Source organism: Anolis carolinensis, chromosome 1, assembly GCF_035594765.1.
Source record: "Anolis carolinensis isolate JA03-04 chromosome 1, rAnoCar3.1.pri, whole genome shotgun sequence".
NCBI lineage: Eukaryota > Metazoa > Chordata > Lepidosauria > Squamata > Dactyloidae > Anolis > Anolis carolinensis.
In genome coordinates this window covers 107,944,991-107,971,000 of record NC_085841.1, presented here as the reverse complement: position 1 = coordinate 107,971,000, position 26,010 = coordinate 107,944,991, and the positions used below count along the sequence as shown (strand labels likewise).

The window sequence follows — 26,010 nt, the reverse complement described above, 5'->3', positions numbered from 1 at the left end:
TATAGGCTTTAAGGCAGCAAAAATGTAGCTTTTATTTATATTTTTATGGACACAGAAAATGCAGAAATGTCAAGCCTGCTTGATCAAATTGACATGAGGACATTCACTCTCTCTTTAAATGATCTGACAAATTTTAACAAATTCATGACAAAAAGTAACTTTAAAATTATGTCTATGGTAATTTGTTTTCAAAGACAGCTGAACCATATACAGGAAGGTAATGTTAAATTTGTAATAAAAAAGAGCAAGTAGAACTTCAGGCATACATTTATTTTATGATTCTTTAAGAAGTCGGTTAGTATAATGAGAGGAGTTGAAAAAAGTGGTTAATTTTTGTGTAACTGAGCTTGGTAACTTATGCAAAAATATATACTTTAAAAAACTTACCATTACACAGCTACCCAGGCTAAGGTGCTGAAGTTCAGAACAGAAGTTGAGAATGCTGAGCAATGCTGTTTGCTGCCATTGGGGAACACATCAGAAGCAAATATAGAAAGCAAACACAAAGAGAAAGGGTCAATTAGACATTAAAGGCTGTCACCACTTTCCCTGAAATTCAGCTCAAAACCTAGGTAACAGACACCACAAATGCCATTTAATGAGTCCCCAGATGCTCTAACCATTGATTGGCTTGGAGTCAAGGTAATCATTACAAGCCTTTATATAATAAGTCACTCTGGATGTGGTTTTGCATGCCCCGAAGACACCTTTATTCCCATGACCTATCAGTTCTTTTCCCTCAGGAGAACTCTTAGAAGTCTGGCAAGTTCAAACAACACACAAGGCCAAACCAAAAACACAGAGGGCTGGTGACATCCTAGAAAAGTGCAACATCTCTGACATTCAGTGATCAGCTACAGTCTGATGGAACTGCCAATACAGTCTCACTGCATCAGGATCGAGCTGGCGACTTTAATGTCACAGGATGTGCTTGCTGACAAGGATACTGACAATCATTGAGCACCTGTCATTGGTAACACGCATAGGGGAACAAGTATAATGTGCAGTGTACAGTCCTGCTGCTGCCATTTTAAGCATGTTTGTACTGAAGTGCCACATCATTAAAAAATAAAACAGATATTCAGATGTACTTTGTAATGGCAGCTCTTTTGAGTTTGGAATGAGTGTTCATATTCACATACACACTCGAGCGAAATATAATTACAAAAATGCAATTTATATATTTCTGAAATACTTCTTTCATATGTACATCTACTTAGAGTAGCAACACTGAATCAGTTAAGACTTGCTTACAGGTTTGTGCATTTGAAATGAAAGTCTCTGTGTGACTTTTATTTTACAGACATGCTTTAATGAGCAGATAAAGAATAACTGAACAAGAAATAGAATTAAGTAAAACGTCAAAATGCCTTACTTCTGTTTTCTGTTTTAGATATACAGTAGAGTCTCACTTATCCAACATAAACGGGCCAACAGAATGTTGGATAAGCAAATACGTTGGATAATAAGGAGGCATTAAGGAAAAGCATATTAAACATCAAATTAGGTTATGATTTTACAAATTAAGCACCAAAACATCATGTTATACAACAAATTTGGCAGAAAAAGTAGTTCATTACATAGTAATGCTATGTAGTAATTACTGTATTTACGAATTTAGCACCAAAATATCACGATGTATTGAAAACATTGACTACAAAAATGCGTTGGATAATCCAGAACGTTGGATAAGCAAGTGTTGGATAAGTGAGACTCTACTGTATATGTTTATTTTCTATTTGTAATATTTTATCATAACATATTGAGTTTGCATTTATGTGCTAGATTTCTAATACTGTAGTTAGAGAAGCTTGAAGAGAATTTTTACAGAAGATAAATATCTGATTGGTCAAGAATCTGAGTATGTCCTGCTTAAACTCTTTAATCAGAAAACAGTCTTCACTACATAACCCTTTAGAACAGTGATATCATTTCATAATTTCTACTTTCGCATTACATTATATGCAAGTTAAAACATAGTAAGTTCAGAGGTAACTAGGAATCTTAATAAATGTATTGCAGCTATTCACCATTTCTGAAAGCAACCACTGTAATGAATTTCAATATTCAAACTTCTGTTCTGTGACCTCTTTAATACTGTGGTCTTTATGCATGATTGATTTATTGATTATTAATGACACAAATGAGTACTAATTTAGCATAGTTTAATGTACAGACATGATGAGTGAATAGGTTGAGTCTCTAGAGAGAACAGGGAGAGGAGAAAAAGGAGAGAAAACTCAAAGATCAACTACTGGAATACTTCTTCATTTAACAGGAAAACATTATTGGTGTCAGTGTAACAAATTAGCAACGATCATTACCATTATTATTTAAGGTTATTGCATTTATTTGTATTGTGCCTTTTTCTAGTTCAGAACTCAACGTGGTTTACAAGAAATTTAAAAAAAATATCATTAAAATACCACAAAATACAAAAGTTAAAAAAGATTAAACAATCAAAAAACTTAAAACAGATTAAAACACATTAGCATTAAATGTACACATACACCAACACAATAATTAGCAAGATCTAGTATATCATTTTGTCAGAACATGCCTTATTATGCGCTATAACATACAGTCTGGGCATACCAGATTTTGAGAAATTATTGTCAAAATCTTAATCTTAAACTTTTAAATACCTTTCAAGATACATAGCAACAAGAAAAATTTCAGAACTAAATTTTGACAGAATGCACACTGGAATAAAAGGCTCTCTTCAAAAAAGGAGGACTGATGGTGTGTATAACCAATATCTCCCTGAAGCAATTGTGAGAATTCAGTCAAAGCCAAGGTCACTCTGTTCTTGCAACCATCAACTTACTATTTATTACTAGTGAATTAGTAAAATGTTCTAAGCCTTGCCTTGTTAAGAGGAAAATATACAGCACTCTGGTTTATGGTTGCATATGGGTTACAGAAATCTCCTGTGTGGCTTACCACAGGTTTCCATTGCCACTTCCCTCCTCATGTTGTTAACTGCTACCAGCACAGTAATATAGGAAAAAGTTGTTTGGTGGACTAACAGAAGTATAATTCTGCTGAAGAAGAGGGTGCACAAGGAAAATCAACACATTCTCTTTTGAACATTCTGAATAGAATGAAAACTCAATATGCAGCAAATAGAAAAAAATAACAAACGAGAATGGGGGAATCTTTACCATTCACCATTCTCGGTAGATCCCATATGGTTTTGTTTGGAAGACACCCCCCCCCCCCCCCAAGGAACATATTTACGTTGTTGGAAATATGAATCCTTTTGGGTCAGTGAGGAGATATTTCAGGATAGTTTGAAGAAGAAAAGTATTCAAAGATTCCACAAATATGAGCCCATGTTTCACATGCCTAAAACACCAGAATGCAGACAGGTAAAGCACATATCTGAACTATCTAATTCAATTCCATTTCTAAGATGTCACCTTTTCAAAACGAATATGCAGAAAATATACCAATATACAAACAGAAGCTGTGGCAAGTGTGAATCTGTAAATTGTTATGTATTATGAACTTTCAAGAGCAACATAAACTAAACTAAAATGGTTGGATTATAAATTGCAAGAAGTGTGAGTTGATATTTAATTTTTAAAACATAAAATGCTGCTGTTTCAAATGTTAAAAAAGTATTGGAATTGTGGATTCAGTAGCTTTAATGAACATATTGTGTTGGTTTCAATGCAAAAAGTGGAAACAGAAAATCAAGATAAGCATCAAATCAAGATAATACACACACACAAATCAAAATAATGATGTGCATTGTGAAGTTACTATGAACAAAGTACTTGTATTGTCCATTGTGCACCTCAATGCATCAGTGCCAACTAATTCTAAAAGTATGCTGTGAATGCATATTCAGTGAATAAGAGATTAAAGAGTCATGTATCAGCAAATACCAGGACCACCAGCACAAAAACCTTCTGCATATAATGGTGGTCTTAATTTAGAAAACTTTATAGGTTACATTGATGGCTGAAACAAAATCATATGTTATATAAAGTGCTTAAAGAAGCTTTAAAGAAGTAATTATTTGCAATTTAAAGATTTAGTCAATCTTGATTTTGGTAACAGCTTGCATCTTATTAAGAGAAGTGACAGCTGGACTGTTTAAACAAAGGACTAAGTATCTTCTAATCTATTCTTTAAAAAAGAAGAAAATTCATCCACTATTGGCCACAGAAATGACTGACTATGCATACTGCCTAAATGTGGATACAAAAGAAAACAAACAATGAAATAGCAATTGAAGTCAGGGATTTAAGTCTGAAACAAAATAAATAATAATATAATAAAACTTTATTTATATACCGCCCTATCTCCCGGATGGGACTCAGGGCGGTTTACAGTCATAAAAGCAACACAACATTACATAACGACATAACACACATTATTAAACAAGGTAAAATGCATGAGTTATACATATATCTTATGTGTCGAGACACAGAGGCCTTAAAGAGCCACACACAGTATTTAGTCCAACAAAAGGTTTATTGCAAAACACAAACAAAAGCTCCGCGACACTTAGCTACAGTGTCTCTGGCCAAAACTCAAAGAATTTACCCAAACTGGGCTCCAAAAGCAAATGGAAAATAATCCGGGTTAAACAGGAGGAAAAACTGCAATAAAAAAGCAGTCAAAGTAACCAGAAAACAAGCAGAGCTGTACACAAGAGTTCCAACAGACAGCACTGCCCACAAAGAGGTAACTGCAAGAAGGAGTTACCAAAGCCAGCCGTAGTCCAAGAGTCGTTGCCGAAGAAGCCAAAGGATACGTCGTTTCCAAGTCTGTCAAACAAAGTCGTCGTCAAGTCAGTCCACAATCCAGGAAAGAAGAAAACCACACTCACGAGAAGTCAGTCAAAGTCGAAGATCCACAGGTAACACGAACTCCAGGTTGCAGAACCAAAACCCAACACGAGAACAGGCAGCGACAAATACGTAACCAACACTTTGCCTTCTGCAAAGATTCCCCATTTCAGAGCCTACTTTTAACTTACACATCATTATCCGATGATGAGCTGACCTCCACCCCATCATCATCTCTTACAGCTGTCTTTGTCTTCACACGTGAACCTGTTTCCATCTCTCCAGTTCCACCATCTCTTGTCAAGACTTAGGCTTCCTCATAATTCAGATGTATCTCCCCTTTGCCAATCCTCATGTCCCAAAAACCCCACAAACGTGTCACTAGAGATTGTCTCTGCACATATATCCCTTATCTCTTGTACCTTAGTCCAATCCATTGTGGTCTTCCCATCCTCATCACTCCCAGACCCATCACTCCCAGAGAAACCTATAAACAACTCATCATCTGTGGGAGTAGTAAGTATATCCCGGATCTTCTTCCTCTCCTGTTCTTCATCTGATTCCTGCTCCCGAGTAACCCCCTTTGTGCCTCTATTCCCATTCACCACATCTCCTTCCTCGCTCATTGACTCCCCGCCACTTGAAAACCCTTCGAATGTGTCTTCATCAGTAGGTGCCATAAGTATATCCCGGATCCTTTTCCTTTGCTGTTCTTCATCTGACACCTGCTCGCGAGTAGCCCTTTCCCCCCTTCTGGTACTCATACTACTGCTTGCAACATTACTTACTGGCTCTACTACAACATTATGCTTTCACACAGAGGTTGAATATCCCTTATATGGAAATTTAAAATGCTCCACAATCCAAAACTGTCCACATTGGTGGCCAAGATAGTAAAACCTTTGATTTCTGATGGTTCAATGTATACACATTTGTAATGATAACATTATTAAAAGTACTTTATGACATTACTTTCAGGATACACATGTAATGTATATAGAACATAATTTCGTGTTTAGACTTGGGTCTAATCTCCAAAGTATCTTATTATGTATAAGTATATATTATAAATCTAAATACCAAAATACTTCTTGTTCCAAGTATTTTGGATAACGGATAACCAATCTGTACTTTTAATAAGATTTGGAAACCCCAAAGTTCTTTATGTTTGAAAAATGTAAGCAGTATTTTCATGTATATATGCAAGTAATAAAATGACAGACAAAACAGAAATGAGCATTAAAAACTTTGTTACACATTGTGGAGTTTGTTTCCAAAAGGTACCAAATCCATCTAAACAGATTTTACAGGAATCAAAAAACCATGCTGAAGATGTGTATTATTTTACTATGAAATGCAGTTTTCCATACCCCTGTACTGAAGTGATTTGATACGTTTTGATCTATGCATAATATTCTCCTCCCTGCCAACCATGTGCTGCCACTTATAACTCATTTTCGATTTTTTTTGATGTGATACTATTGTAGTTGGGCCAGGGGGCAATACTACTACTAGTAGTAGAACTGGTAGCAGGAGGAAAAGGGCTAATTGTGAGCAGGTGTTTGATGAGGAACAGCAAGCAAAGCGGGTCCAGGAAATATTTATGGCTCCTTCTGAGGATGAAACGTTTGATGGGTTCTCTAGCGATGAAGAGTCAATGCTGGAAAAAGATGGGTTAACAGAGAGTAGAGGAACTAAAAGGTCAACTTGGGAGCATGAGGAAAGGGAAAGTAAGAAGATCCAGGATCTACTCACTGCTCCCACGGAAGAGGAAACATTTGAGGGTTTTTCTGGGAATTATGGGTCTGGGAGTGAGATGGAAAGTGCTGCAGATTGGACTCAAGTAAATGTGTATGCAGAGCCAGTTCCTGGGAGTGCATCAGGGGATTGGCAAGCTACTGATACATCAGGGACATGGGGAGATCTAAGTCTTGAACAAAGATGGAGGGACTGGAGGGATGATGGGCGAGGTTCACGTATGAGATCAAGATCAGCTGTGGATAATGATGACAGGGCGAAGGCCTCATCATTGTCGGATAACGAGGTGTAAGTTAAAAGTGGAGTTAGAAGTACAGACTCCTTGCAGAAGGCAAGGTGTCATTTTGGACATTGGGTTGTCGCTGCCTGTTCTGTTGGGCTTGGGTCCTGGCTGTACAGCTTCATGTTCCTGGATTCGGTTTGGCTCTTGAAGACGGCATCGCTTGTTCCTGGGTTGGCATTTCCTGGCTTCCCCTTCGGCTACTGAATTCGGCTTGGCTCCTGGCGACGGCATCGCTACTCCCAGTTGGCTCTCCTTCTGGTCCCTGAATTCGGCTTGGCTTTTGACGGCGACTTCGCTACTCGCGGTTGGCTCTCTTTTGGTTTCTGGATTCGGTTTGGCTTTTGGACAACGGTGACGCCTGCTTTCGCTACGGGTGTGTGTTTGGCCCTCTCCTGGCTTCCTGTGCCATAGTTTGGCGTGACTATAGTTTCAGTGAACTCTTGGCTGGAGTTAAGATGGATTATCAGGCAGGATAATCCGGATTATTTTCTGTTGTCGCATTTTTGCCTTTTCTTGAAGCAAAGACATTTACCTTTACCAGGAACACTGAAGTTAAGTTTTCCTAGGTTCAGAATATCATTTAATAAATGTTTGTTATCTTTACTCATTGTGTGTGGCCCTTTAAGAGGAGTCTGTGTCCTGACAGATACTTTTTGGAAACAAACTCCACATTTGGATTCCTCCTTCAATGAAACTTCACTTGATATCACTAATGAGGAAGAAAGGTGAAGCTCTTCACAAAATAATATTTTCCACATTATTACAATATAATATTAGACTGGAATGCCTTTGTTAGTGATTTACTAAGGAAATAGTGCAGTTGCTGTGACAGACACAGAACTGCCAGAATGATGAAATATAGTACAAGCCAAGTCCAAGACACTCCATACATTTCAAAACATGTTTTTCTAACTCTTGCTGAAATAAATCTCAAATATCAAGCATAAGAACAGCCAGGATTCCAGCAAACAAGGCCAAGCCACACCAATGATAAAACACATTAAGAATGTGATGCATAGTGGTAACTAGGAATGTATCCACACTAGCCAGTGCCAAACTGTATGTGCTACTTACAGCATAATTTATTTTCCCTTCAAATCCAAATATTTTGATTTTTCTATTCCTTTTCTTTATGTTTGATAAACATTTACTATGTTCTTGAAATGCTACTGTAAATTCAACTTTTACCAAGTATTATATAACATTATTATTCCTACCTCTACTTTCGTTCGATAGAGAATTAGCCGTGTAAGGTTATGTAACTTGGAAATGTGGTTGAAAGCCTGAGGTGGTAGTTTATCGCAGGAGGAGAGATTTAATTCCTGAAGATTCAAACAAGCTTCAGCAATAACCTCCAAGCAAGCCTCATTGAGGAAATGGCCACAAGATAACTCCAGGCGCACTAATTCCGAACCACAAACTTTCATAAACCTGTAAAAAAGCATATTCTCAAGTGAATTAATTTGGTAAAAAAGTGTCCTTGTCTGCAATAGCTTGTATAAACTGGGTAAAACCAAGTAATTTCCCTTGCCATGTCTCGGTAACTCAGGAGCAAAGTTATGCATACCTAATAAGGAATCTCATTAGTGCAGCAATAACTGAACCCAGAGAACCAAAAGGTAAGCACAATCAACTCCTGATTCTAAGAGAAAGCTGCCTAACTATCTGAGTGAAGTTTTGATGTTACGGCTGCAACAGGTGAATTCTATTCGGAAAGCACGATATACCTGAACTAAGTTAAAATACATTTCATGCATTACAGAATTAATATCAAGTGCTCGAATGTGTGTGTACAGTGGAAACCAGTTATTAGTACATCTGTAAATCAATCAGATTAGACTAATGCTAATATGAAAATACAATTTTATGTTAATAGCTATGTCGAATATGTTTCCTGTAGGCATTTGGTACTAAATGAAGCAGTGAGGAAGATGGCCAACATAATTCCATAGAATAGGGGTCTAGGTACTATTCCATTATCCGGAAGGAGCCCAAAAGAGGGCCTAGACAGAAAAGGACAGTCCATTTTATGGGGGAAGGGGAGAAAAAAATCCAAAAAACCATTTCCCCCATTTTTCACTGGTTATTGCCCCCTACACACACACACAACTTCCCATGTCATAAGCGAGAGTTGTTTCAATGACGACAACACGAGTGGAGGGAATAACAGGAAAATAAGGGGAAATGGTTTTACTGCTTCAACCCACCCCCCCACCCCCCAAATGGATTATCATTCTCTGTCTAGGCCTCCTTTTGGGCTCCACCCAGATAATGAGCCAATTCCTACAATCTGAATGCACATACCCTGTTTCCCCGAAAATAAGACATCCCCAGAAAATAAGACCTAGTAGAGGTTATGCTGAATTGCTAAATATAAGGCCTCCCCTGAAAGTAAGACCTAGCAAAGTTTTTGTTTGGAAGCATGCCTGCCAAACAGAACACCAGAGTATGCGGGATTGGTAAATGTATGTACCATAGAGTGTTGTACATGGAAATAATGGTAATAACAAGAATTCACAGTTTGTCTGGTTATGCTGGTTTGTGATGACGACTACTGTACAATATATAATGTTCATTTTTTGTTCAACAATAAATGTGAATTCTTCTTCATGGAAAAACAAGACATCTCCTGAAAATAAGACATAGTGCACCTTTGGGAGCAAAAATTAATATAAGACACTGTCTTATTTTCGGGAAAACACGGTATATGAGGAGTATTGGGAAGAGCAGGGGGAAAGGGGGTGATAAGAAATTTTGCTCTTTAAAAACAGGTGTGCTACCTAAATTTTTTAACTGACAAAAATCAAGCAAAATCAACTAATAACAAGCTAATCAAATGAATTTTAATCAAAATCAACATTAAATGCTCTAGTAGTTAAAGCCAAAACAGCCTTAAGACAGTCAGCCTTCTATTTTTACATGAGTTACAGGGTTGAATGCTGATACTTCTATTTCCTATTAAGCAAATTAAGAATAACAAAGACAGGAAAAATAACATAAAAAGTAGTTAGACACACACACATAGACACACAAGCTAAGAAAATGTCACGGAATGTGCTGTTTTACATTAGGGAAAACACATGAAATAACTAACAACAGTTTTGTTGGACAACTGTGAATAGGTAAATAATTACATATCTTTTATTTATAGTAAGTAGCACATATAGTCCACTTAAATATAGACTTTGGATTAATAATGTAGCTAGCTTTGCTTATACTGCCCCTTTCCTGGAACACTACTATTAATTCAGGAAGCTTTTAATCATAGTGTACTGTTATTTTGTTAAAACTGAGAAATACATTTATCCAGAACAAAACATGCCAGAATTTCTTCTGCTGTTAGTACCATAGTTTTCAAGAAAAGTAGGCTTAATGGAAGATTTCCTGGATTAACAATGCCAAACCAAGAAGTGAAAAGGAAAAGAGTGGCAAGAATTGAGAGCATGGAGTGATATCATTGTATATATCTTTATTTGCAAAATAGAATAAAGATACACTTTTCTTAGAGTATCCTTATTCATTTCTGAACTAATATAATTTACCAGTGGTAAGGGAAAAATCTTCAAGTGCTAGGATATATTTAATTTCAATGAAAAATATTAGTTTCAAATTAATTCAGCGAAAGAATTGACATTTGTGAAGCCAAAAAAGTACTCGTTTTGGTCATCACATCATAAATTGTAGAGGCCAAATCAGGTAACTCTATGCTTTTGTAAAATGTAAAAATACTAGGGAATAACCCAACTTTCTGGACAACAAAATAAATAGTATATGAAATGAATACAGTGGGCTCTTTGTATCAACTTGGTTCCAGGACCTCCCACAAATACCAAAATGCATGGAAGCCCAATTCCCATTATATACAATGCAGAAGTAAAATTGTGCCCTTTATAAAAATGGCAAAATCTAAGTCTGTTTTTGGATTTAAAAAAATATTTTCAAGCCATGGATTGTTGAATATGTGGACACAGAATCTGTGGATGATGGGAGCCCGGCCATAGTTCCCAACAAAAACCGTTTTATAAGTATGCACTTGCCAAAGCTTGATTTTCATTTTGCTACTTTTTTTAAGAACAGAGAAAAGGGTTGGGTGAACTCAGTTTACAATGTTGTTGGCAATAAAGAAAGCTTTATTTTCATATGAACAGTAGTACTTTCACTCAGATGTATTATATCCTGCTCCCAAAGCATTTAAACAGAGTTTGTGACAGCATGGATTTCATCCTCTTACATGTAATGTAATTATGGATTTTGTTTACTCACATGTCACATTCTCAGATAGAGCAGTAGAAAATTATTCAGATATCCTAATACCTTTGTTTGCTGTCCCATTTTACCTAATAATAATAACAATAATAATAAAACTGTATATCCCGCCACCATCTCCCCGAAGGGACTCGGGGCGGCTCACAAAAGCACACAAAAGTGCAGCACACATAAAATACAACAGTATGTGACCAAATAAAATAACAATGTAAATGTACATAACAATTTTACACAAAACATGATAAAACCCTATTTAATAATTCAGTAAAATGCACCAGTGGCTGTGGATATAAAATAGGCTGTATTCAAATATAAATCCCTATCTCAGACTTCCCCTTTTCAGCACAAGTACAAAAGTTTAGGAAACTTCATAATACCCAAAAGTTAAACATTATCACATTCTTATTTAGCCCTATGGAGATGGACATTATCAATAAGTTAAATTACCTTCAGCTTTGCCTCAGGATGTTCACATGCCTGAAGCATTCTAACCTCTCTTGGTAATATAATGTTTGCTTGCCAGATTTCTTAGACCACTATTCTAATTTGTTCTATTTCTTTAGAGTTAGTCATACTAATATTTCAGAAATATTAACAAAAACTAGTTATTTGCCATAGTTTTTAAAACTAAAGTTTAACCCCCACCTCAAAGCATATATTAAAATCAAAGTAATGCTATTTGAAAGCTAAACTCAAGGCAATCTACTCGTTGGTGACTTCAGTCAGATTTAATAAGACAATTTGTAGAATGTAGCATAATAAAATGTTAAAGGAATTAATTTTCAGACGGCAGATTTTTTCAAAAGAATTATTCAGTGGGCAAATAACACATCACTGTTCTTAAGTCTATACTTGCTAAAGATTAAGAAAGGCAACTAAACCATTAATAAACTACAAATGGTAGTTCCAACTTCCACTATTTCCAGAATGTCCATTCCCAAATTAACATGGAACATGGCCATACAGCCCAGAAAACTCACAACAACCCAGAGATTCCAGCCATGAAAGCCTTAGAGAAAACATGACCGCATTAACAGTTTTCTCTACTGAAGACCAGCATTTTTTATCCTTGAGGCCTGTGAGCGTGTACTATGAGCTACAATTAAGCAAAAGGATAGCTACATCTAGTTAGAAATTTAAAGGCCCAGAAAATGAAAATATTCAAGGATAAATACGTTTTTTTCTCATCCTTCTCCCCTCAATCCTTCTCCTCCAAAAAATTGAAAAACGTGAGTGATAGAATATTGTCTTTTAGAATTGTGACATTTACTCCCCAAAGGTCATTTCTGAAAATTACATAGCACTTTTATATAAGACAAGGTTGAGTATCTGATTATTGCAGTACTTGAGTCCCTTCATACTATAGCACTATGATTCCATGTTTCCATCCTATGAGATTCTGGGACGTGCAGTTTAAGGAAGAATATTTACAATTTTCAGACAGTTCTACTGCCTCATGGATGGAATCATAACAGTTAAAGTAGAATTAGTTGTTGTGTGAAAGTACGTTTGGTCATTGTGGCAAATCACCTTAACTCTCTTTAGGTTTTTAACTTCTAATTGCTTTACCTAGTGATAAATTTATATTATGCATTTGTTTAAATGGGTTTTCAAGTTTTATCTGTGCTATTTTTGTTTGTTATTAAGTTTTAAAGTTAGATCATTTATATATTGTTTGATGTGATTTGCTTTGTTGTAATTTGTTTGTATGTTTCTCCTTGCTGGAATTGAATGTTTGCCATATATGTTGGAAACCGCCCTGAGTTCCTCTAGGGGGATAGGGTGGTCTAAAAATAAATAATAATAATAATAATTATTATTATTATTATTATTATTATTATTATTTATTGCCTCCTTTTCGCAGTTCTTTTTATAAGAGTTCTTTATGCCTACCTGATACTATGGTGAACTACAGGAGACAAAGCAATTTTCTATTTACAAAAAGTTGCTTTTTTGTTTTTAGTTTTTTATTTATTTTAGTGATCCTGGAAAAAGCAGTCTCCTTACAATTCAGGATCTCAAATTAAAAGTAAATAACTTAACGACAAGCTGAACCTGTCCATACCTGAGCAGCAGTAGGATGATGCTCTTTGTGATCTAGAGTATCATCCAATTGCTCCAACATACCATTTTATCAATCTATATTAAAAGTGACTTTAAATTTGCAAAGTCATCTATCAAAACCTCTGTGTGAACTACTGCTGTTAAACCAAGACTATCTTAAGAAAGGGGAAAGACTTTCAATTCCCATCCCCAAACCCTGGAGCCCTCTTGAATTGTAGCTCTAATATTCATTACAATGTATCATCACTCACCTGCTAAAGGCAGAAAGCGAAATGGTTCCTCTGTTCCCAGTCCAAGATAAATTCAGCCACTGGACAAGGATACAGCGAGATTGGAGGTGTTCCAGTGCTGTGTCATTTATCCTTGCCCAGTAAGGCTGTAAACTGAGGTGAATGTATTGTAAAGGGTCACAACAGTGTTGATATAGTAGCTTGCTTGTCTGTGATAGTCGACATAGATCTGGAACTGTAAGGTGACTCAAAATCAATTGGATAAGCTGAATTCAAAACACAAAAAAGATCAGACTGATTATTATATGTTTAAATGTAATTTACATTCTAGTTAAATTAATCTTAACATAGACACTCCCCTTCCTATTACATTTCAACTATTACACAGTTTGGGTCAATGGCATTCCCAGTCATTGTTCTATTTTGCACTTGGTTTCTCCTACTTTTTAAAGTTTATAACCATCAGACATTAATTTTTTCAAACACTGGTTTTCTATTTTTAAGATTTGTTTAAATTGATGTGTCTCTAATTCATTTTTCAAAATTTAAAAGTTACACCTCTTCACATAGATAAAGCCTCTTTCCCCATGTATGTACATAAATCTGCTATTTTTTTTAAAAAAAAATAACCACTATATGGCATGTTCAACCTGATGTTTTTTGGATATATGTATGCCCAAGTCACTTCTACTAAACTTAATGGAACTTGATTTTGATAAATATAAAGAGAAATGCATACCACCCATTTACAGGCTGCTCAGAATAACCACCTGACTTTTTTGTATGCTGATACAAAACCAAGACTCAAGTATAACATATTAAGAACTTACTTAAAGTTAAAATACACAGCTAAAAATCAAGTTAACTATTATTATGAAGCACTTATTAAAGCTCTTATTTATTTATTTATTTGTTACCACAGCAACTACATTTATGAATATTGATTATATGTTAATGTCAAAAAATTTCTAAGACTTTAGATGGCTTATTTGAATGTGGACCAAACAATAGTCATAGATGCTTTTGTGCTGCTGATGGAACTTGATCAAGTTAGGAGATGGAAGTTCTCTATTATAGCTTGGTTAGTTAGTAATCCTATGAAACATGAAATAATATCCCTTTTAACTGATTTCATTATCAATGCATCTGATAAGTCATTCACAACTAACTCTGTATGCGAGATCAAAATCTCTTAACTTGTTAGTATTGACACTAGAAAAATTAATCCCACTTTAGACTAAATGTTATACTTCAAAGCATCTGAAATGAATAGAGTATAATGAAATGTCACTAAGATTATGAAATTAGGATGTATGCGAAGTAATTTCTTATTTTCAATTAAACAAAGATAAAAGGTTCCAGCCCACAGGCTAACACCCATTAATCTTTACTAGTTTAAAGCCTGATGTTTAACATATATTGCTTTTCATATATATGTGTGTCTGTACGTACGGACTCTACTTTAAAGCATATTTTGATATTGTAATAACTATGTGTTCAAGAATACGCTCCAAATATCTGCATTTGAGAACTAATCATATAACATGCAGCAACATGTAACTTATTATGGTTATAACATATTATGGGGAGGAGGCAAAAATAGCTGCTGTTTATTTTTGATGTATTTTTTTTTAATCATGAGTTTACATAAGAACTTCAGACAAAATTTTTGAATAAAAACTACAGAGATGTTTTAATAAAGACCCTGATGAATGGTAATCGTAACAGATGGAAAACTTCAAATGTTAACATTTTATCCTTCAAAAAAATGCTACAAATTGTGAGTTCATTTAACTATTAAATGATCTAAATAAAAGGATTTTACAAACTGGGATTTATTTCTTCTATAGTAAAGTCAAGTGAATACACAAACATACTTATTTTAAAAAGCATTTTGCACAATTCTGAAATGATGTATCATTTTAAAGAGTTCTTTTTGTGGGAGGCAAAGCATCCTATCTTTTGGGAGGCAAAGCATCACCACTAGTAGGATTTCAAAGTCAAACAATTTTTAGAAAGGAGTCAAACTAAATGTCCAAGCACCTTAATACAATGAAGAGAAGCTACTGGGCAGAAGCAGGTTTGGGTGGTGACCTTGGTGAGAGATCTCTCTGTATTAAAAAAAGAAATAACTGCTTCATTGGATGACAAATAAAACTCTTCTAACACTTAATGACAAACAATAAGACCTGAAGAAATATACAAAAGAGATAAAAATGTGATATATTCCTTTAAGAAATAACATTTCCACAGTACAGTCACGATTTAAGAAAGTAATTTGAAGACTCTTCCTAAGAAATTAGATTAAATAAATCACCAGGAACAAATGGCATATCGATAGAGCTGTTTCAAACTATAGAGAGAGAACCCAACAGGCAGTCCCCGGGTTACGAACAATACAGGTTCTGTAAGTTTGTTCTTAAGTTAAATTTGTGTGTAAGTTGGAACAAGTATATTTAAAAAGTGTTAACTCCAGCTAATTTTTTTTTAGTTTTGGATAGCATGGGGAAGGGCTAATGCTCCTGTAACTTTTGTTGTGCTGTCTGTGCCCCTCTTCAGAAGATTTCACCTCACTTTCTGTCCCTGTGACAATTGGATTTTGATAATTTTGTGTTGTCATAGACACAAAGATTGGTGATAAAGCTTCAGCAGAGACACCCTTTCCCCATGATAACTCTTACCGGAACAAATTTCCCTTCCTAGAGGTAGATTTTCCCACTCTGTTATCTAACCCCTGTTCATAACTAGGAGTCGGATGTTTGTAACTCGGAGACACCTGTACCTGCCAACAAATAGGGAAAACAAAACAATGGTCCATGAACCGGAAATGCTACAAATGCATTCCCATAAGGGGACTTCTCCCCCAGGAAAGAAAACACCAGGCACCATAGTAACAACTGGGCCATTGCATCAATGCTGCTTGCAACTAAAGTGGTGCTCTAGCTTTTAGAATAAAAACTTTCACCATGTGTGGAGTAAGAAATGCCAGAGGTCCATGCTGAATCAAGAAAAGAAAGATGTATTAAAGATCATACTGCAAACATTTGGTACAGTGCACCAAACAATTTAAGAAAAAAATGTATTCATTTATACTCAGAGCAAAAGCCTTTGATTGCATAGATCATGAGAAAGTATGAAGCACTGTAAAAGAAATATGAGTATCACAGCTTTTTATTGTTCTGATGCTTAGCCCATACTCTGGAAAAGAGTCCACTATTATGGAAAAAATAGAGAAATAGAATGGTTTCCCACTGACCAGAGGGTCAGACATGGCTGCATTTTATCACATCGGTTTAATATATATGCAGAACATACCACACATAGCAGAATTAGACTCAGAGGAAGGAGATGGGAAATCTGGGAAAAGGAACACCATTAATTTAAGATATTCAGATGACACTATATTACTAGCAGAAAATAGCGAAGTCTGGAAACAATACTTATAAAAGTCAAAGAAAAAAGTGAAAAAGCAGGGTTAGAGTTTAAAAATAAAAGAAAAATAATGACCATAGATGAATTACATAACTTTAAAGTAGGTGAAATCAGAAGAATGCTATGAGTTGGAAGGGCAGATATTAAAGAACTACGTAAGATCTTCAAGTGTCCTCAAGATATATGATTAAATGCCAAAAAAAAAAACCATGTTCTATGCAAGGATGTAAAAGTTAGGTTATGCAGAAGACTGGCAGGAAGCAATCAACTGATCTGAAATGTGGTACTGGAGGAGATTTTCATGAATACTGTGGGTTGCCATAAAACAAATAAATGTGTCAAAGAAGAAATCATGGCTGAAATTTCATTTAAATCCTTAATGACTAAACTGGGGCGATTGTACTTTGGACATGTCATGAGACAATATAAGACACTAAAAAGAAATGAATGCTTGGCAAAGTGGAAAGCAGCAGGAAAAGAAGGAAATCATATTACAGACAGTTTGAAATCAAGGAAGACACTGCCTTGAGTTTGAAAGACCTCAGAAGAGCTGTTGATGACTTCTTTGAAGCTCCTAATTCAAAGGGCCAGCATAAATAAAAGCTGACCTGATAGTAAATAGCAACAATGCTGGATTTTTAGTATTTTGAAAAAAAACACTTGGATTTGTATAATACTGTGAAAAGAACATACAATTTACTAAAATATACTAAATGTGTGAGATTTTATGAAAAATCATGGAATTGTAAGGCCCAAGAATGAGCCATTAGGCAGAGTGAGCCCTTGTAATATAAATTTATTTTTTAATATATTTGTTTATTTATTTATTTAATTTATATACCGCTCTTCTCCCCCAGGGGGACCCAGGATAAATGGATATGGCAACTCTATCTCATCCTAACAAGAAGCTTAATTTTTCTTACCTCGTAAGGCAATTTATCGAAGTATCCATTAGTTGTCCATTCCCTGAAGCCAGCAGCACTGAACTGTTTATTAAGGCTGTCCATAGTGCAGTTGTTTCTCTCTTCATCCTCATCATCACCCAGATCATTCATATCAATAAGTGAAGTATTACGTGAAAGCACAGGCCTCTCTCTTAAGCCATGTAGAACTACTGCATCCAATTCAGTGTAATAATCCAAAAGGGAACTGTTCATTTCCAGTCGAATTAGATTTGTAGGAAAGTTTATCTGTTTGATACTAGGCATAAATTGACGTGCTTGAGGTGAATTCACCTTGGAAGGTGGCTCAGACCAAAGGGTTTCCCACCTATAAAAATATATATAACATTAATAGTATGAAAAATAAATACCTTTATTGCAATACTAAGTTCATTTGTGAACTAATAAAACAAAAGAGGCATTAGGTAATTTAACACATAGTTGAAATAAAGCAGCCTTGGTTGTTCTGACTCATTAAAATTGACAAATAATTTTCTTATAAATTACAGGTCTGGGTAGAATAATTGATAGTAAAGATTATTTCGAGAAGACAACAATTTGACAAATAATTTTCTTATAAATTACAGGTCTGGGTAGAATAATTGATAGTAAAGATTATTTCGAGAAGACAACAATTAAAGAGATCATTTTAAGAATTACATGGCTGGAATCATGAAGTGATAATGGTCACATTACTGTATGTTTCACCCATTGGCTGTGGATTTTACACTTTTGAAATGGTGAATTTTTTTTCCTGAGTAGTATGCAGTCTAGAAATTTGCTGTTGCATTTCCCACTTGGATATATACTTATCAACCTATAACTAAGCAGAACAGGTAACAATCTATTCCACCAGAACTCTTGGCGTTCTACGTGAACTAAGGTTGATGGGACAGCCAATATTTTGAAACAAAGATGCTTTAATTCTGTCACAAAGCTATTTCAATAGCCACTTCAAGTGACTATCGAGATCAAAATACAGTAGAGTCTCACTTATCCAACACTCGCTTATCCAACGTTCTGGATTATCCAACGCATTTTTGTAGTCAATGTTTTCAATATATCGTGATATTTTGGTGCTGAATTCATAAATACAGTAATTACTACATAGCATTACTGCGTATTGAACTACTTTTTCTGCCAAATTTGTTGTCTAACATGATGTTTTGGTGCTTCATTTGTAAAATCATAACCTAATTTGATATTTAATAGGCTTTTCCTTAATGCCTCCTTATTATCCAACATATTCGCTTATCCAACATTCTGCCGGCCCGTTTATGTTGGATAAGTGAGACTCTACTGTACAACCCACAGCCAACACAGCGAGTTGTGGGTTCCAGAGCTGACATAATGGCTTTATGATAAATAAGCTGTTTAGCCATTTATTCTGGCAGCACCTAAGTGGCCATCATTGAGAAGACTGGTATTCAATACAAAGTTCCTTCTACACAACAGGACTTCATGCTCACTCTAGAGCAGGGGTGTCCGACCTTTTGGCTTCCCTGGGCTACATTGGAATAATAGCCTTGGGCATAAAATACACTAACCCTAACACAATAGCTGATTAGGAAAAAAAATCCATAAATAATTTTGTGCTATCCGCCACCACAGATAAGCGGAAAAAAGTCCTTGCTTGATAATCCTAATTATGCACCACACCGTTTGGAGGGTCTTTCAAAATCGTGTTTGCATTTATAATGTGAATAACGGATAATACTCCAATATCTGTGGGTGTTCTGATTATTCTATTCCATTCTGTCATTGAGTTTGCGCTCGAGAACTGGGCAATCGAGTTACTAAAATATCTGGGGTAAATTTATGATTTTGTGTTGAACCACCTTCATAGGTGTCCTCTAGAGCAGTGTTTCTCAAACTCTGCTCCTCCAGATGTTTTGGACTTCAGCTCCCAGCCAGCTTACAGCTTTTAGGAATTTTGGCAGCTGAAGTCCAAAAACATCTAGAGGAGCAGAGTTTGAGAAACACTACTCTAGAACAAAACCTCTTACACAATGATGGCAAAAACTACTAGACAGTCTAGCAAAACACATGCTTCATGAGCATGAAGGAAATATAAAAGCAAATTAAAAATTAAATGTATTGACCAAACAGAACAGTTATAGATTACACAAACAGAAAAGTTTATTTCACGTGTAACCTGTGAAGCAAAAACATCATTCTTCCTATTTCATTTTGGCTGCAACTACACATACGAATCTCACCTACAACCCTTCTGCTCACCAACTTTATTGAGAATTAATATCTTTATTCAAGAAACAGAATCATTCACAAAAACCTAAAATCTTTGCATAAAATAACATAAGATGAAAGGTTTGGGGAATCACAGGAGCTAGGAGTAAAAGTCCTTGCAACACCTGAAGTTTCTTCAGGTTTTTAAAAAATCTTAGAATGGAAGTAGATACTGCATAATATAGCAGACAATTCCTGAAAACACCAGCCTTGTGCCTTCTCATATGTCATGTAACATCTTCGTGTTGTAAACATATGTTATCATGCCTTGAGCTTCCACACTTTATATTACTTCAATGAATCCTCCTTCTAGAAACCCAGAAACTCACATGACAATACCAGGGAACATATTGGAAACTTAAGAAAACATATGAAAGAGAATAGACATAAGGTTTCTGTAGCCTGGGGCAGCTCTGTGTCATTTGTTATGTCTAATTCTTACAGGGGGATTAGACTATTTCTCCTATCTTTGGAAGATCTATCAAAAGTTAGTAGTTTTGATGGTTGTGAGGAAACTGTCACAAACTGCTGAATTTGCTAGGTAAAACTACCGCCATCATACTTTAGACACTGATAACTGTGGATGCAGGATGCTCAATAGATGGATCATTGGCATGATCTAGTAAGACTTCCTATTATCTTAAATACTTGCAGAAGACCAATCAGCAAGGTTGTATGGATCTCCACACCACATCCCTTTCTTGTAGTACCACAAGAATATGGAAATGTGACTATGCAGAAACTGAATGCTTTAAAAACATATCCAAAAAGTGTGTGTGTCAAAAATCATAAATAAACTCTCCACATAAGCAGATAGCCTTACAGGATGCATATGTGCATGAATTTTCATCTTCTTTCAGTATGGTATGTTGCAAAAAACAACTTGGCACACATGAAGTTTAGAAAAGTTTCATTAAAATGTAGATTGAGAATCTTAAGACGGAATCTTACTCATCCAACACAACTGCAAGATGTCAGGAAATGAAATAAATTCAGTGCCTCAAGCTGAAGAAAGCAGTACTTATTAAATCTTTGCACTGCTTTAATAAATTCCTTACTCAATTGTTTGCACAATTCTTTACGTATCTGTTAAATCTGAGGATGAAACTTTCATTTATGTAAGTCTATCTGAGTAACAAGATACTCAAGCCAAGACAGATCTATGAATAAATATGTTAAGAATATTTGTGTTATATGAAATAAAGAAATATATCTAGGGGCTTCAATTTCTACATTAAACATTCTTTTGGACTCTACTTCATCAAATATTCAGCTTGAATAAAATGCTCCCATCAACATTTTCTGTACAATACACACAAGTAGAAGGGAGAAGTGAAATGTATTCCTCGCAGCCACCTATTTCAGCTAATATGCACTATAACCAGCTTTACATATATGTAATTTAACATATATGGTTACAACTTTGCAGATTCAAGCATATTGAAACATTTTTTTAAAGAAGCCAGAAGCCACAATTAATTAGATCCTGAAGTTACAATACAGTCCTATACATAAACCACACATCCAACAGGATTTTCACTATCTCACACCATTCTAACCGGCAGCAATTTTTTACATGTCTCAAGCAGAAGTCTTTTCCTGGCTTGCTAAACAGTGATTGTGGAAATGTAAATTATTGAACCTGATATCTTCTGCTTTTTCACTAGTACTGAGAAACAGAAAAACAAAATATATTGGTATTATTTTGAGAGCAGAAGTGGGAAATGTCTTTTAAATATACAGTGATGTAGATTTTCTGTAAATATTAGTGATGTTGTGCTATAATATTTAACATGCAATACTGATAGCTTACTTGGATATTTAACAACCATGGATAACACTTTTAAATTTTAATGTTTAATTTCCCCACTGTATTTGCATAGAAGAAAAACAGTCATTCCAACTCTGTCCAGTATCTTAATCTATTTGCAATATGTTTCTCTATCAATGCCATCATCAGAGAATTGAAATGATAAGGATGGGCTTTCTCAATAGCTGAATCCACAAACTCCCTTTCAAGGGAGGCTACATGGGACCTCTTTTAGCTATACTTCTGTAGCTTTCAAAAATAATAGTGAAATATTTTCAAACTGAGAGCTAGTGTGACAAAGTGGCTGGAACTTTGGACTATGACTACGGAGACCAGGATTTGAATTCCAACTCAGCCATGGAAATCTATTGGGTGAATTTAGGGAGGTCACATTTTCTCAGCCTCAGAGAAAAACAAATGCATACCTCACTCTGAACAAATTTTGCCAATAAAGCCTTAGGGTTTCCATAAGTTGGAAATGAAAGTGCACAACACATTTTCAAACTATTTTAACTTAACCTGTGCTTTAATATTATACCTAGTCTAACTGTATTTTGATACCTATAATTTAATGTGCTGTGAAAAAAGCAGGAATGTAAATTAAAGTGAACTCTACAAAGCAAAGCAAATGACTGACTGGTATAAGGCTTTGGACCATCCTTACTACCTCACCAAGCTTCTGAGTTCCCTGGCATGTAACCATGCAATAGCAAGTACGCTCTCTAACAATGTAATACAGAAACCTACTCTGACAGAACTCTGATTTAATTACAAATCAAAACAACATAACAATAGCAGAAGATGAAATCTTCTTACAAATTGCCATTCTGCCCTAAGCTCAAAACATCCCAAAGCATTGAGTGTTGTTTTGTGTCAGTTCAGTTCAAAGTTCAAAGGGGTACAATTGGTAGACTCTCCAAGCCTAGAGCATTCCACCTTTTCCTTTCCCTGTCACTAAGTAGAAATGTGATCTTAGTCATGTTTTTATGCTTCTGCATAAATCCTTGCTCATACAACTAAACAAAATAAGAAGCATTTAAAAAAGAAAAACATTTTAATTTCAACATTTAATTTTCATGGGGAAAAAATAAGGATAATTACCTTACTTCAGCAGGGAGGTTTTGGGAATAGGGACTTGCAGAACATGCCAAAATCCTAACGACAGCACCAGGGTGATATGTTTCCAGGACACGGATTGCAGTAGGATAAACCTGTTCTTCAAAAGCAAGTTCTACATAGTCTTGACTGTGGAAATCAGGTGGTGTCCTTGTAAAATGTGCCCGTGAACTAGGACACATTTCCCACCATGTTCCATAAGTTCTAAATACTGCAGTCTGTGTGAAGTCACCAGAGCTAGGGTACACATTAGGAGTTCCTGCCAAATTCCACATGGTATATGACATGCTGTTTTCACTACCATAATGAGAACTGAAATCCAACACTTCTTTGGCATACTGGACTAATTCAACATCAATAGGTAAGGTTCTGTTTGATTCAATGGCTCGCCGGTTGGTCATTTGCTCTCCTCTTGTTGCCGTCCTAGCTTGGCGCCGAAGGCAAATATAGTAAAACATGCTCAGAACTGTCAACATGGGAAATGCTGGCGACATCCAGATAAATATTGTTTCTAGACATTAGATATCCTTAAGATGCACACATCAAAACTTTATGTTTTTAAAAAAACACCAAGGAACCTGAATAAAAGCAAAAACAAAGTACAGTTAATTAACTCCTAAATTTGATAACTGAAGAAGAAAGTTATTTTTACTGACAACAGCTTGTCAGTTTTATATTAGCATGTAATCAATAAATATTATATATCTCATAGGGAAAATAGTTACTAAAATACCTAATCTAAGAATTAGTGTTTAATGTATTTGGGAAAGTAAACCATGAAGACAAAGGTTTTAAAAATTCTACATCACTCTCACAGTAGAAATAAGGAAAAGGCATCAAAGTAAACTCATCAGTAGCATTTTGAACTCTCTTTAGAGCAAAGTTTATGATACCTTGTGCAAACAGAGACTTTAGAACTCATTTTTACTACAATTTTCTAGACTTATATATGTGTGCATACATGTATTTAAGCCCACATGAAGTTCTTTCCTGATTTTACTACAATACGTGTATATGTGGTGGTCACATGCACAGAAGCTAGATCTACACTGCCAAATAATGCAGTTGGAACTGCATGATATAGTCAATGTAGAGCCATATAATGCAGTTCAGTGAAGTTCAAAGTGCATTATTTGGCAGTGTAGATCCAGCCTGAGACAAAACCTGTGTACTATTAATATGAAAATATAAAAAAGAAGTTGATAAAATTTGACTAAAATTCTCAATCATGTCTGCCTGCAGCTCATGGAGAAAATCTATCAGCAAAGACTCGAGACACTCACCCCAACAGAAAAATCAGTAAACTTCAGAAACATTATCACTTGAATCCACCAAATCTTTGTTCTGTTCCATATATCCATTAGGCAATACTGGTCTTTATGCCCTTACAACACTGTCAGAGACAGAACTCCATGCTGATTTGTCTAAGAAAGGAAAGGAAAACCTAAAATGAACCAGTTTCAGGCTTAGCTCAATAATTTCAGCAAAGCTTTAGCAAAAATTCAAAAGCAGGATCCCCTAGGATGACAGAAGAAAACAGAAATGTTCTTAGAGGCAGGAGCAAGAGGAATGAAGTTGGAGCACAATGCAGAATAAAATGGGTTCTGAGATCCAGGAATTATACACAGGAATACTTTTCTGAGTTGTGTCAGTCTCCCTTACTATATTCAAATTCTAACTTCAATAAAAGAGCAGAAAAATATAAATGGGGTGGCTACGGGTAACATCTTTGACATGTTAGAGATTTATGCTTAACAAAAAAACAGTATTCAGAAGTCTCAAAATCAGTCCAGGGCAGGCATAGGAAAACTTTGGACTTCTGGCTGTTAAAAATTGTAGGAGTTGAAGTCCAAAACATCTGGAGAACCGAAGTTTGCCCATGCCTGGTCTAGGGCATGGTTATCCATTATAGCATATCTAGAGGTAAAACATATTCAGTTCTCTGACCAGCATACCCATACCCTTATCAGTGGCAGCAGTTAATGAAGCTAAATTCCTTATTTTTTTCTAACAGATGCTAATACAGTGACTGATTAAGGGGACTTTTTCAGTATTTGTTAAACTAAACTGTCATGAGATTCCTAGTCAGCCAGCCAGCCCCTCTGACTTTTCAGACACAGTTCATTTTAATCAAGAAATGTCCATATAACATGAATACACTTGAAGGTTTATTTACAAGTCTGCATTATCAGCTACTAACACTACTAAGTACAGTAGAGTCTCACTTATCCAAGCTAAACGGGCCGGCAGAAGCTTGGATAAGCGAATATCTTGGATAATAAAGAGGGATTAAGGAAAAGCCTATTAAACATCAAATTAGGTTATGATTTTACAAATTAAGCACCAAAACATCATGTTATACAACAAATTTGACAGAAAAAGTAGTTCAATACGCAGTAATGTTATGTTGTAATTACTGTATTTACGAATTTAGAACCAAAATATTACAATATATTGAAAACATTGACTACAAAAATGGCTTGGATAATCCAGAGGCTTGGATAAGCGAGGCTTGGATAAGTGAGACTCTACTGTATAAGTCTTGATCCGGACTCAAAATAGAGTATGATATTTAATTATCTAAGAAGTCCTATTAAGTATACATGCAGAGAACTGCTCTGAAAATGAATCATTTTATTGGTCCCACTTTAATTTTTGAGAAATACTTATATTTGTTTTAAGCTTAGTGAGATGCAAACCACGAAATCCAATAAAACTGATTTCCAAACAAGAGTACATAAAACTGCAGCATCAGTTGGGCTTCAACTCATTGTCTTTACAATTCTCTCAACATCTATGACACAGGGCCCTTTTACACTGCCATATAATCCAGAATATCAAGGCAGATAATCCACATTATCTGCTTTGAACTGGATTATCTGAGTCTATACTGTTATATAATCTAGTTCAAAGCAGATAATCTGAATTTTATACAGTTGTGTAGAAGGGGCCATAGTCACTTCCCTTCCAAAAGCAGAAGATTCTTTGGAAGCCAGATTTGCATGAATACCAGTAGGATCAATGTGTTTAATTGTAAAAATTAAGCTCTTGTTACCTCCTT

General features: G+C 35.4%; 1 protein-coding gene across 6 annotated transcripts in view; it reads right to left on the bottom strand.

Moving 5' to 3' along the window:
- fbxl4 (F-box and leucine rich repeat protein 4) overlaps window positions 1–26,010 on the bottom strand; it is a 57,493-nt gene that overhangs the window by 15,485 nt on the left and 15,998 nt on the right. For 5 of the 6 annotated variants that reach the window (XM_008119145.3, XM_062980463.1, XM_062980488.1 and 2 more), the window contains exons 2-7: window positions 24,233–24,373; window positions 22,935–23,527; window positions 17,759–18,104; window positions 13,425–13,669; window positions 8,061–8,274; window positions 388–459 (exon numbers count right to left, since the gene is read on the bottom strand). In XM_008119145.3, the coding sequence (XP_008117352.1) occupies window positions 388–459; window positions 8,061–8,274; window positions 13,425–13,669; window positions 17,759–18,104; window positions 22,935–23,443 (1,386 nt within the window). In that variant the 5' untranslated portion in view covers window positions 23,444–23,527; window positions 24,233–24,373. The remainder of the gene's footprint in view (window positions 1–387; window positions 460–8,060; window positions 8,275–13,424; window positions 13,670–17,758; window positions 18,105–22,934; window positions 23,528–24,232; window positions 24,374–26,010) is intronic. The other variant, XM_062980465.1, reaches the window with a different exon arrangement.